This window comes from Rhipicephalus microplus, chromosome 2 (genome assembly GCF_043290135.1).
Source record: "Rhipicephalus microplus isolate Deutch F79 chromosome 2, USDA_Rmic, whole genome shotgun sequence".
Taxonomy (NCBI): Eukaryota; Metazoa; Arthropoda; class Arachnida; order Ixodida; family Ixodidae; genus Rhipicephalus; species Rhipicephalus microplus.
This window is the reverse complement of record NC_134701.1, coordinates 134054849-134068885: the sequence shown is the minus strand read 5'-3', so window position 1 is coordinate 134068885 and position 14037 is coordinate 134054849. Positions and strand designations below refer to the sequence as shown.

Sequence of the window (14037 nt, the reverse complement as noted above, 5' to 3'; positions counted from 1 at the left end):
GTTTACAATCCTTGTTGGCATGCTTTTCCTATTACTTCTCCATGGCTTTCAAGATGCCTATTCATCCACATCCCAAGTATGCTAATTGTATCACACCGGACGTCCCCGTATCTGTTGCTCAAGCTGAATTTTGTTCAACCATCTGTTGTCTTTTTTTTATTCGATTGTGAAAAACACTTTCTATTGTGGACTCGTCAGCACTTACTTTATTGCTATTCTATACGTCGTATCAGCTCTAGGTGTTGATGCAGTGTCGATTAAAGTCAGGTCAGGGAAGTCTGCAAAGACAAAAATGAAATTACACAAGACAAAAAAACGTTCAATTGGTCGTATACACGAACCACAGCCTAGCAGCCGTTCAATTACACGCTCAGATTTTTAAGAATGGCTTTGTGAGGTTATCTCCAGTCACCCCCAATCACCTTAGGTCACAAAACTATGTTTTCAGGTGAAGTGCGTTGCTGAGCGAAAATGCATTAAAGTACCTCGGTAGAACGAGACGCACTGTCTACTCATAACATAGGTAGATTTATATTGCGCGATGGTATGTTGGTAATTGCACAACACCGTACAGACTATACAAAAAGCAGACAACCCACTTATGACGCAATTGAGCTCTCTTACGTTGAGCTCTCTTGTATCGAACTCAGATATATTTTTGATCTGAGCTCTCTTATATCGAACTCAGATATATTTAAAGACATCAACTGAAACACGCACCGCATCATGATAGCTCTTGCGCTGATAGTTCATGCGCTGTTCACGAAGTCGCATGAGCTGCATAGGCTCGTGACCTTGGGACCAGAGCGCTTGCAGTTTGTTGCTGGGTTCGTGATGAATGACGCGACGCGCTGCTTTCCATCCGTCTGATTCAGGTGTAACGATGATCCGTACAGTTGACTTATTTTTCAGAACTGGAAGCCCTGTGAAAGAAGAACAGTCAAGACAGTTGAAAGTGCTTATGCATACTGAATACTTAAACGCGTGGCCTTGCATACGAGGGAACCCCTAAAGCATTGTAAAGTATTCGCCCCAAATCCCCGTCGCAGTGATCTAGTGGTTAAAGTACTCGGCTGCTGACGGTGGGTGGGTGGGTGGATGGTTGGGTGGGTGTGTGGATGGTTGGGTGGGTGGAAGGTGGATGAATGGATGGATACGCTCAAAGTCGCCGAAGTTCCTTAAGAAATGCGCTTCGCATTTAAAATGCACATGATCACAAAATGAAGATCTATTGAAAGGAGCAGAATCCACGACTTCTCGATCCACAACAACAGATGCCGGGAACACGATTCACTGTGTTATGGTCACACTGTGTGAGAGATTTTCGAATGCGCCTTTTATATCTCACTTGCCTTTCGCAGTGCTCTTGCTCGGAGTGTAGATATATAGACTCTGGCAGTGGTAAGTGGCGGAGAGCGGACATAATGACCATGGCCGCAGCAATTAGGTAATGTAACGCGCCATTGTTATGTATCCATCCCATTTGGCGTGTTTGCAATAGGATATGTGCAGTTTTTAACACACTGTGAAGTGGCGAAGTCGGCCCAAGCGTCGGCCTCAGCTTCCATCTATGCCGAAAGTAGCTCTGCGACGAACGCCTGCCGCTCCTGGCTCCAATGCCGCGTTTCCCACGCTCGCCCCAAGAATATTTGATAGCCTGTGTCAGGGTAGGCATGGCATGCTTGTGTTTCTCCCTATTTTGCCATTGTTTTAGATATTTTTTAATATACCGCGACCACGAGATTACAACCTTAGCTCAAGTTCTGCTTTCACTCAGCGACGTTCTGGGTGTCACACCAGTTGTTCTGATTACGCTCTCACCGCTAACTACCACAGATAACAAGGATGAGCTTGATTATTGATCGTATACATGAATCATTTGGATAAACAGGCACCACCAAGCGTCAACGTGGTACGCTCACGTCAAACAGCCAGTGCTATAGCTGCCGAACCCGAAAAGAAACTGTGCAAGCTCTCTGATGTCAATGTACAGGAGAAATTCAACTACTTCTGTGCGTGAACGATCACTTTCGAAATGTAATGCCAACTATCTCGTATCCGCACATTTCTTCCCGCTGTGAAGGTCATTGGTGCTACGGATAAATAAATAGGTAAACAAATAAATAAATAAATAAATAAATAAATAAATAAATAAATAAATGCTATCTATGATTCTCACGTAATTATGGCATTAAAGTTTATCAAGCGTTAGTTCGAGGTGAGTTAGTTGGTTACTAAGATGAGAGCTCTTTTTTTTCTCTTTTCTTTTGCAGCTGTTTATATTCGCGCACTGTGTCTTCTGTATTGCTTCGTACATGCTTTCCTATTAGGCACTCAAAGAACTGCGTTTTTTTCTTGCGATTCAAGCTGCACGCTTTAAAGCCTGTTATTACAAGAATGGAATCTCATTTATGCCACTTCTACACCGTGAGTGCATGTGAAATTCGTTCCTTACCGCCAACAAGCAGCTCGCCCAGGAATGCGACGGCTGCGGCGGCGCTGAACATGAGGTAGATGACGAAGATAGACTGCGCCTCGAACAGGGACAGGGGCTGGTACACCTCCTCTGAGCCAGCGGAGCACTTGCGCCAGTCGCCGTATTGCTCTTCCATCCAGCCGTCCAGCAACCACTCTCCACCGTCCAGCTGATCCTGGTTTCGCAAATGACGTGGGTGTGCTCTTAACATATCGAACAATCACATCAACCCAACACTACGAAATAGAACAAATTTCAGCTGCACTTCTATAAACTAATAGCAACGCTCAAAAATGGCGTGTGGCGTTTACCAACAAAACAAAAAGAAAACAGCCACGCGTTTTCTTTTTTTTTGCCTCGACAATTTCTTCGCATAAGAAGGTGTGGTTCTCCATACACTTATCTGCATGGTTTAGTTTGAGTTGTTGTTCATGACACACTGACATCCTGTTACTGTGGCCCACCCTTGTGCCAGAGAGTTTGTGAAACGGTTGAGTACGTGGCGTTACACCTCAGCTTTGCAAGCTTTCACTGGTAGAACGTTTGTGGAGCTGAAAAGCAGCAAAGAATGGCACGTCCAGGACAGTTTAACAGCTAAACCAACCGTATACATCGACTACGGTCACTAAGGGTGAAGCGCTATGCGCCTTGGGACAGGAGGAGAAGAAGAACGATAGCCGGGGCAAGAAAGAAGAGAAGGGTAAAGTTAGGAAGAAAGCAGATTAAGATGGACGCCATGCAGTTCCATACTGAGGCTATAATGCTGTTTTGTTCTTTTATGTAGGAACACTAAATTATTTTGGCGCAGCCGGCCATCGAAGCCAACATGTGGGTGATTTTCTTCATGGACGAGACCTCGGTGGACAAGGGTCATCTTTTCGAAGTACCAAGTTCAAGATGAAGCAGTGGTGGACCTACCTCGTGAGCTCTGTTGGGAAGAAGTCGTGAAGCTGGTTGTGGGAAAGGCAGCCGTGGACAATACTGAACTACAATGGAAAGTTGCTGCAAAAGTGAACTTGCGTGTGGCGACCTTCTACAACCTAGTTCTTGAACCAGCGCAGCGAAGAGGCTCGTGATCGCGGTCTTCGACAGAAGAGGTGATCCTCGTTTTGAAAGCTCTTCGGCTGCAACAGGAACGGATTGTGCAACAGAACCAAGTACTGACACCCCTTATAAGCTCTCTGAATGCTGAGAAACCAATGCCTAAATTCGTAGAGCATGATGCCTTCGACGGTATGTCTTCAAGCCAAGAAGGTTGGCTTGAGTGTTACGAATATGCCGCTGAAAAAAAAAAAACAGGCGACGCTCTGATGAGGATAAAATCACTAACATGCGTGTTTACTTGAGAGGTGTTGCGCTCAAGTGGTATGAAATATGCAATCAGGAAGACAGTAACGACTCTTGAAGTCAGGGGAAGAAGAATCTTTTGAGTGCATTTGAAGGCAATCTAGACATAGATGGAGTAGAGCACTTAATTTCAAGTCCAAGCAAAGCTCCCTTGTCGAGTACTTCTTCGAGAAACGCCATCTTCAAAGCTATCTGAGCCGTTGCTTCCATTTACGGCCGTAGTAGCCTTAATAATGCATGGAATACACACTGAATCCTTGAAGCAGGTGCAAATACGGTCACCAAGAACTCTAAATGACCTCCTGGAGTGTCTTCAGAACATACCATCAGTTTTGGAAACGAGCATAGGCGCTAATTTAAGCAGCTATTTCAGTCGGTGAAGAGCGGACTGGTCAAGCCGCGATCAGCGAGAACCGAACCACCTCGCAAGTAGCACGGATAACTTGACCTGTCACGCTCCAAGAGGTCGAATGAATAATATCGACATAGAAGTTCAGGAGCATTCGACAGAAAAACAACTAATAAGTGAGGGGGATCTGTCCCACTTGATGACTCCAAATGAGACCGTTTAAGTTGCTCTAGCCTACTTAACATTCCCGTCAAAGTAGGAAACAAGCCGATGATGACTGTCGTAGACAGCGGTGCATGTGTGTATATTACTGATGCCAATATGGTGGATGCGCGTCACGTGCGTAGTGGAAGAGCCCTACTGGTACAAGGCTATGACGAAAAAGTAACGTTGCTTGATCAGTGGGCCTTTGGGAACATTGAGTTCTAGGGTGAGAAAATAGAGAGCGAAGTGTTGGTGGTAGAGTGGGTGACGTACGACATTTTGCTGTCAAGACCAGATATAAAGAAATCAAAGATCAACGTATACTGGGACGATGTGGTTCTAGTCGAGGCCGTGGCAACGGACGAGAGATATCAAGGTAGAAGGGATAACCTACGAGTTGTCAAGTGTGCGGAGGATATTTCAACGACCTACCCTGAACTTGTATGCAGAGAAAGCTATTCTCAGGAGATGAAGGCATACAAGGTTCTTTTTGAACTCACTGACAAGATCATCATCTGAAAATCATTTTACAATATCTCAACAGAGCGAAACATTTGGCTCAAGAAAGAGTTGCATGAGAGTCTGATATCATACGACCATCAGGATCACCCTTCACTGCTCTCATAACGATCGCAATGAAAGAAGGCGGAACCTTCAGATCATGCACAGACTACAGGGTTCTCAATCGTCACACAGAACTCATATCATTTCCCATGCAGAAGATCGACACAATTAGAGATGAAACTGGTGGTTGCCGACATTTTTCCCGCATCGCTTATGCAAAGGCTTCTGGCAGATCCCACCAACCAAAAAAACAAAAATGTACACAGCTTTTGTCACGCCATTCGATCACTACGAGTATAACAAACTTCCTTTCGGTTGGAAAAACTCGCCAGCGTGGTTCCAGAAGATCTTGAACGACTTGCTAAAGTCATTCCTTGGTGTTTTCTGTACTGTGTACATAGACGACATAATAGCCTTCTTCAAAACAGGGGCAGAGTATCAGGACCATCTGTCTCAGGTGTTAAATGCCTTGAGCTTGGCACATCTCAAGGTTTTTTTTAAAGAAGACTGCATTCTTTCCCCAAAAGGTTGTGTTTCTTGGACGAGTCTTCGATGGGAACACCAAAAGCACGAAACAAGAGTCCATCAAGAAGATCGTCCAGTTGAAGCAACCATATGACGTCCATTTACTGCGTGTGTTTTTGGGATTGGCAGGACATTTCCGATCTTTCGTAAAGGACTTTGCTGTCAAAACTAGATGTGTCACGCGTTTAACACAGAACGACGTTCCCTTTGAATGGAGTGACCAATGTGAGAGAGTCTTCTGTGACTTGGTGCAGAGGATTTCTTCTGACCTTGTCCTACGTCTACCAGTCTTCGCTTTACCCTTTGAATTGAACACTGATGCCTCACATTATGGGACTAGTGCAGTGTTGTATCAAAAATGTATTCAAACATCCAGCCGAGAAAAGAGACACGTAGTAGGTTACTACAGCTACACGTTCAAGCTATCTGAAACTAACTACACTACTACGGAAGAGGAAGCTCTGGCCGTTCTGAAGGCCATTGAGTACTTCCGTACGTACCTGGAAGGTACGAAGTTCACTTTGTTCACCGATCACCAGGCCCTCACTCACCTCTTGAACATTACTCAAACTAAACTACCTATTGCTAGATGGGTGAATTACTTGCAGCAATTCGACTTTACCATGTTGCACCGTCCAAGACCACTTTTAAACGATGCAGATCTTCTATCAAGATTGATGGTACGAAGCAACACAGAACCATACAAAGAAATTAATTAAGTGAAGCTGTGGGAAGGCTCCGAATAACTGGTTTCTACTGAAGGTCAGTATCAAGTCTCACCAACACTTGTTTCCAAAGTCCTTTATTTGTACCACGATGGCCCAGAATCTGGACGACACGATGAATTTTTGCGCCCTTACAACAAATTCCTCAAAATATTTACATGGACTCACATGAAGAAAGACATCAGTCAGTACGTTCGTTCCTGCCATGAATGTTAAGTACACAAAGTAGAGTATAAAGAGCCCACGGATGCTTTGATACTACCTTGCCACTCAAACGTGCCTTTCGAAGTAGTTCACCTGGATTTCGCCGAACTATGTAAGAAACGGGAAGGAGTGAAGAAAACACAAGCTTTTCTTCTGGTCATATATGAATGCATGAGGATAGTCGCGGCACAAGCAGGAAAACAAGATGCAAATAGCGTCATAACCCTATTCAAAAGAGACATGTTTAAGACTACGCGGCCAATCGTATGCGATAACGGCCCTGCGTTCAAGAGCGAAAAGCTTGCAAGATGGGCTCGGGATCACAATGAACCAATCAAGTTCTGTGCTGCATACCATATCGCAGAGAATGGCCTGGCAGAGCATGCCATACGGGACGTGAAACCGTACATCAAGATGTACGATAGCTTGGTTAGTGGATGAAAATATTCTTTGGAAGCCGCCGTGAAACATCATAATTGGTACTATACAAGTGGCTTGGGGTGCAGTCCACAGTATGCTTCTTCAGGAGAAACCCCTATTCTGCAGGCAGACCGTGAGTTTCGACTCTTGGAAAACATCAAGATCGTCGAGGAGAGGAAAGAAAAATCACAGGAGGAAAGATACCGAAAATGAATGAAAAAGAATTTCGACACTCAAGTCACCGACCTCGTGCTAGTGAGGAAAGAAATAAGAGATGACAGTGCCAAATTTTCCTGTCCTTGCTCTGTGGCCAAAACAGCCACCCACAACAAAATTTTGAAGAATGTCTGGTACACTGGTGAACGTGGATCAGTTGAATAAGCTTCAATTGAAAATGTCTTCAAATATAACTCCAGGATGGGTAAGTAAAAGAAACCGGGAAGGATGAAGTGGTATGAGCCTTGGGACAGGAGAAGGAGGAGATCGAGAGCCGGGGCAGGAAAGAAGAGAAGGATAAAGTTAGGAATAAAGCAGATTAAGATGGACGCCAGTTTCATACCGAGTCTATAATGCTGTTCTGTTTTTTTAGGTAGGAACACTACAAAGGGTTTGTGGACTGTATTTTTACATGCATAGAAAACGGCACGACCAAGACGCAGGACCTACCGAAAGAGAACGTACACAGAGCTGTCTGCTTGTACTACATCTTTTGTGCACTGCTTTCTAAGCATGTACAGTCAACAAGTCTAGCTATCCGCTCTTAATCTCCAGTACGCAGTGGCTGCGTATGTACCACTCACGGTGACTTAAACGCGATCCTCATGCTGGCAGCGAGAGTGACGGTAAAGCCATGGGCGTTCATGACACCTGGAGAGACCTCTGTGGTTCTCTGCGGCACCGGCGGAGCACAGCGACCCTTCGTAAGCGTGCGAGTCAGCTCAAGCCGCTACGCGTAGCGCGGCGCGTGAGCGCACTGTCATGAAGCCCTGGAAAGCACGAACTTTCTACACAGCGCAGAAACGCGAAGTCATAGAACTGAAACGGGAAGCTATGGGCTCAAAGCCAAAAATCGTATAGAGGTCAGTAATTTCGAAAGCAGTGCCGACAATACAGGCCGTGCAATCTGTACTCTCAAGACGAAGAAAATGCAGTGTACTACCAGGCTTGATGTCCATACGCAAACATGTGGCAGGCTGCCGACTTCCCCTGCTGCTGGTATGCTTCTATTATTCACGACAAAGAGAAATGAGGAAATCTTTCCCTTCTTACGGGCTTCTCTTTCGAATAATGTAACGCTTAAATATGAATTTAATTACAGAAAAGGTAACTGAATTACAGGGGCGGTAACACAGAAACAAAATAATTGACATGTTACAAATTACAACGACATCGTAACTGACTATTGCTATCTCGTTACACGTAAGCGATTAAGTAAATGTCAGATTAGTATTGTCCACGTCCGGCCAACAACATGCATATGTCTGGGAGTGCACCACAGCCAACGTGTAACGCAAAACCAATCTCAAGCTGCTGGCTCCACCACGAATGAGGAGGAATGAAAAACGCCCGGTATAACGAAAACAACGAGTGATGTTAGCTCGTTCAGGGTCTAGCAATGAACCATTACTGCGGCGGCGAGAGCCATCTGTGCGGCTGACCGTTGGTTGATGGCGGCCACGAAAGCGGGGTCCTCGTATCGGTTGAGAGCCACGGCATACTTGTGCGGGAAGAACTGCTCCTTCGAGAAGTAGAAGGTGCCGTGCCTCAACACGCCACAGTTGGTGGCCACGTGGAAGCGCATCGTGGTTGCATCGCCCAGGATCTCGGCCAATCCTTGCTGAACTTCGATTAGGTTGGCTTTGGAGTAGAGCGACTTGGTTTCGATGGTGCCGTTGCAGCGAACGACCATTCTCCACACCGCCTGGTACTCGGGTATATTCAGCGAGTTCTGCGGCCGGAATGATTGTCTGCTTGTAAGCGTGCAGACATCATCATGCCAAACACACCAGCAAAAACATTACTATTGTCTTACAGGGCTCCTAGATCACTCTGATTTTAAAGACGAGAGATTGGTTTCTTTCTCGCCTTCGTACGTCTTCCCTTTCCACAAGAGCTGTCTTCGGTATGGGGCTTATTTTTTTTCAAGAAAAAAAGGCGCATAAAATGTGGGCGTTAAGCGTAAGAGATTTTCACTAGGGGTGTGCGAGTGTTCGAAAATTTCGAATAAAGAGTCAGAATAGCATTTTATTCGATTCAGTACTCGCATCAAATAGTACCCATTGGAAAATATTCGAAATACCAAGGACTTCTTTGAAAAGTTTACCAGCATATAGCACCTACCGAAGAACCCCAAGGCAACGATACTTGAAAACAGCTAATGGTAATTCTTTTTGTTTCACTTCATAGCACGCAGCTTAAGCTTTTACGAGACTACTGACACTATATTGAATCTCGCATGAACACGTTTTTCTTGAAAACTTTTTACTATGGTAAAGCTGAATTGCATTAATTATCTCTTTCCGTCGTCTTGTAATAGCTGCTTGCAGCTTTATGACAAATACCGGAAGCGAGAGTCGCGCTTGAGTAAAAATAGTTCTTGCATTTGTGCCCCGCCGCGGTGGTATAGTGGTTATGGCACTCGTGCGCTTACCAGAAGGTTGCGGGATCGAACTTCCGGATGCGGCGCCTGCAGTTTTGATGGAGGCGAGAATGATCTAGGCCGATGTACATAAAATTGGTTGCGCGTTAAACAACTCCAGGTGGCCGAGATTTGTGGAGCTCTGTATTACGGCGTCTCACAAAATCATACGGTAATATTAGGATGTTAAACTCCAGATGTTCATAAATATTTATCACTTTCTTAGCAGATGTAGATTTAAACACCTATTGTTACATTATTTTATTGCCTCGGTCATGTTTTGGTGACAGGTCAATCTTCCCCATTACATCTTTATCTGTATACATGCTGTTTGGTTAAAAATTGTTAAGTTTTTTGTGACAATTTTATTTTAAGAATAAGTTATGAAGAAACGCATTGACAACGTTTATGATTACTGTATTTGAACGTAGAGTTACAAAATGAAACGAATACTCTTATTCCTGCTGTAGACAAGCTTACCTTATATTTCGCAATTGTGGTATTTTGAGTCGATTAAAACTAACTTTGATTTTGATATGTGGGGTTTAACGTCCCGAAACCACCGTATAATTATGAGAGACGCCGCAGTGGAGGGCTCCGGAAATTTCGACCACCGGGGTTTTCTGAGTTCTTTAACGTGCACCCAAATCTGAGCGCACGGGCCTAAAACATTTCCGCCTCCATCGGAAATAAAGGCGCCGAAGCCGGGTTCAGTCCCGCGACCTGCGGGTAAGCAGCCGAACACCTTAGCCACTAGACCCCCGCGGCGGAGTGATTAAAGCTAACTTTAATGGTATTTGGTGAACGATTGTGAATATTTGTTTTAAGAAAATGTTGTGGGTTTCTGAGGCTGTTTTGAAACTGGTAAAATTCCTGTTCGAAAAAATATTGGAACAGTATTATTCGCGGTCGATACAGTGCCAACACAATTCATTTCGGTCCCTTTGGTTTTTGAATTCCCAATTAGAACACCCCTGGACTTGGCGTTTTCAAGCTACGTGTTCTTATCTCCATTTTTGCCGTAGAATACGCTCAAAAGGAAGGGAAATCAGTATATTGCGTATACGAGAGTCGTGCGAGATGAAGCAGAGTGGGCATGCGGTTGCGTTGCAGAACACGGTTGAAGACTATGTACAACATTTATCCAGAGTATACACGAACTAATCGAGAGTTTGTTTCTTATGACATCACGTGAAGAAACGGCTTGAATAAAGAACTTTGCCGAAAAGACGAGAATCACCAGGAGTGAACAATGCGCTCGATCTTTATATATGCAGAGGTTCTTTCGTGGTTTTTCAAGCAAGCAGGACAATTTGGTTTATGAGCTCTATCTAGATTGAAGCAGCAGGTGCGACCACAAAGTTCTTAAAGTGCAATGGTCGAAATTAAGAAAGGAAAGATAAGTCTATCAGCACAGGTGAACTTATATGTGTATTTTACGCAAAAACGACAAGTGCGCCTAAAAGTACCTGAAATATAAGGAAACCGTTATTTAGACCAAAAATAAATATGATATTGAGTTATCCGTTTAACAAGTCCCCCTAATACTACGAGGTAAAATCATCAGTAATCTTTAGATTATGACTCCACGAACAGCTTAGCGACGTCTCACGCTAAATAAGAAGATGGGGAAGGCAATTAATGAGATGTACGGTTGGCAATATCGCCCTTACAAAAGGAAAAGAGGTAAAAATAAATAACTATTATCAGCAAAATACCAGTCAAAACACATGTTTACGTGGTCAAAGAGAAATGAGAGCGCAATAAAACCTCGTTTCATCCTATCCCCTCCAAGAAGAACAACGTGGCTTTGATTCCCACTTGATTGGTTTCTGCATGCGTACAAAAGTGCTATATAGTGTATCTTTTCCCGCACGTACCTTAAGCAGAGATTCGTAGGCGCTGCCCTTCCACACGAATGTCTTCATATGGTTATGCTTAGCGAGGTCCTTCATAGAATCGATGCGATCGGGCTCGCGTCGCACCATCATCGTAGCCTTCATGTGGCCCGTGAAAGCGTTCATAAGAACAACCACCGTCAGCCACCACATGGCGAATACGACCCTGGAAGGCGTACCACGTGGTGTTCGTGGCGCGGCTGCGAGGATACAGCAGGTTGGGGTCAGTTACGGGTTGCTGCTTTTACAAGAATCGAATCAATGTGAAAGCATGGAAAACTAGGCGAGCTAGTAGGCTTTCGTTAGTGAAAGCTTTCAGCGTGCACACAATACAAAGACATTTTTGTCTTCTCCCTGACGTCTTAGGTTGCCGGATTAAATCCCGGCTGCAGCGTCTGTATTTTTGATCTAGGCGAAAATGATGTAGGCCTGTGTGTTCAGATGGTGGTCGAAATTTCCGGAGCTCTCCACCACGGCGTCTCTAGTAATCATATGGTGATTTTGGGACGCTAAACCCCACATATTAATAAATCAATTCCTGATGTCTTTGATGTGTGCGCGCTGAGAGCTTTCCATGATGAGTCGAAATAATGGCCACTTCATACTCACCTAGGCCACACGCACTCTTGCAGTCACCATTTCTTGCAACGAAGAGCCCATACTTGTCTCTAGTTGAGTTCATTCTCCTCTCGAGTGCCGAATCGAACAAAGCATAGTATGACTCAAGCACCGAACGATACCTTTTAGATTCTTTGAGATGCTCTACTCATGTAGAATATTTGCGCCACGTATGATAAATCAGAGCATGTAAACAATAAATACCTTCCATTTTTTTGTTGCTGTTGAAGGACCATACTTTGGATTAACACTGTGAGAACATACAATTTTCTTGCTGCTAGAAGAATGGTAATCACTGAGAAGCTCACCGACGCTCCACTCGGAAGCTTCATTTGTTTCATAAATTGTTTCTAAAGGCACTGTTACTCCAATTTTCGGGAATAAAACCATTCGCATCGACGGAACTTTTGATAGTGAAGCTAGATAAACCATACTGCTTCACAGATGTCACAGAAGCGGACTGTGAACACGTGTCAGCATTTATGTCTGCACTATAGTGTTGTTCTCACCTTCGTTGAACAAGACGGAGAAATACATCCACCAGTTTGCCAGCGAAATGTCCTTGATGGGAGTGCCCATCTTCCTTTGCGAAAACAAGTCGAACATCACAGCTGCAGAGAAACAGAACAGCAGGGAAGCGAGCAGAGCCAGCCACACCTGCCAGAAATACCCTACCGTTCAGATCAAAACTTGCAAGGTCTCACTTTACCACATAAAGAGTGTAATCATGCTATCGACGGTGCCATCAAATATGATTGCCGATACCCAATGTGAACGCTTTCAATGTAAAAAGCAACGAAGGTTTTGCTTTAGCCCTTGCTATTTTTTTACTTTCCTGTACTCTGCGAGAACCTGAAAGTGAAATCATAGGTATCAATATCTTAATTATTGTCGTGAAAAGCTTGAGATAAGGAAAATGCCTGACATTTATTAAAGTTTATTCGATCATTCGTTCTAACCCCCTGCACAGTTGCCACGTAAACTACGGTAAAATGACGTGAAAAGTAGATTACAATAAACAATGCAACTGAATCGCTGAGGCAACATAACGCAAGACACGCACTTCGAAACAATTGTGTCAGTTCACCTGCAGCTCGAAGGCCATCAGTGTGCCAAAGATGCTTGCATGAATGATGTTGGGAAAGCCAGCCAAGATGGTCAAGTAGTCTGTAGTCACTTGGGAGCTGAATGTGGTCACTAGAGAACGACCGTAAGTCATGACTAAAGGACCCAGCGCCAAGTCGGAGATCTGAAACGACCGAAATTACACATGTTATGCTTCAAGTCCGCTGATTATGGCAGTCTACCTCTGGGTATACGAGTATATTTCGTAATGAGCTGAATGTGCTGAGTTTAGAAGCCACGGTCAAATAAGTAAGCAGAGGACCAATTGGAGACGCAGGCGTAACTATCATACCCAAAATGATCTCCTAATTCCTCTTGCGAGCTCAGCCACAAAACAAGACGACGCTTCAGCTTGACCTCCAAACGTGGGCCGCGATAGCGTAATCGGGTCTGCTGCAAGATGCCTTCTGGATCTCTGGTAGAACACCTGTTTGCCAGACGGCCGTTGTTCAATCGTCACTCAGACCCGGAAGTTTTTCTTTTTTTTAGGAGCGTAGCTTTTAAAAGCAGCACCCGTTCGTCCCTCGTAGTAGTGCCTAACATGTCTTACGCTTTGACCTGTGAGGTGGTGCCGGTGGGAGATTTCTCCTGTGCGTTGTTGAATAATAAATAATTCGCAGCGTTCGCGTTAACTAAAAGCCGAATGCTCCTGTCTCTCATTCCCTCTTAGCAGCCATTGGCGTGTATATTGAGCACTATCTGGCAAGAAAGGGTTGCTACGTTATACTTGCTGGGCATAAGCTTCTTGCTTTTAGAAAGGTTTAGCGAGCGTTGCGCCGCAGTGCCATGAATACAGTAAACTAGTATATACCATGAAATCGAGGTGGTTAAAGGTGGGAAGTAGACACGAAGCGCAAGCCGCAAGAAATGGTGCGTGTGCCACCTCTTGTTTAGTCCTTAGATTGTCTGCTGGATGGTGGTGCTTCGATATGCGGAATATATGA

At 44.6% G+C, this 14037-nt stretch overlaps 1 protein-coding gene across 1 annotated transcript in view; it reads right to left on the bottom strand.

Moving 5' to 3' along the window:
- Window positions 1-263: 263 nt before the first annotated feature.
- The window catches only part of LOC119169751 (glutamate receptor ionotropic, kainate 2-like), a 62366-nt gene continuing 48592 nt past the window's right edge, over window positions 264-14037 (bottom strand). Inside the window, exons 2-8 of the mRNA XM_075885509.1 lie at window positions 13056-13217; window positions 12478-12625; window positions 11333-11550; window positions 8442-8762; window positions 2456-2651; window positions 721-923; window positions 264-278 (exon numbers count right to left, since the gene is read on the bottom strand). Coding sequence (XP_075741624.1) covers window positions 264-278; window positions 721-923; window positions 2456-2651; window positions 8442-8762; window positions 11333-11550; window positions 12478-12625; window positions 13056-13217 — 1263 coding nt within the window. The remainder of the gene's footprint in view (window positions 279-720; window positions 924-2455; window positions 2652-8441; window positions 8763-11332; window positions 11551-12477; window positions 12626-13055; window positions 13218-14037) is intronic.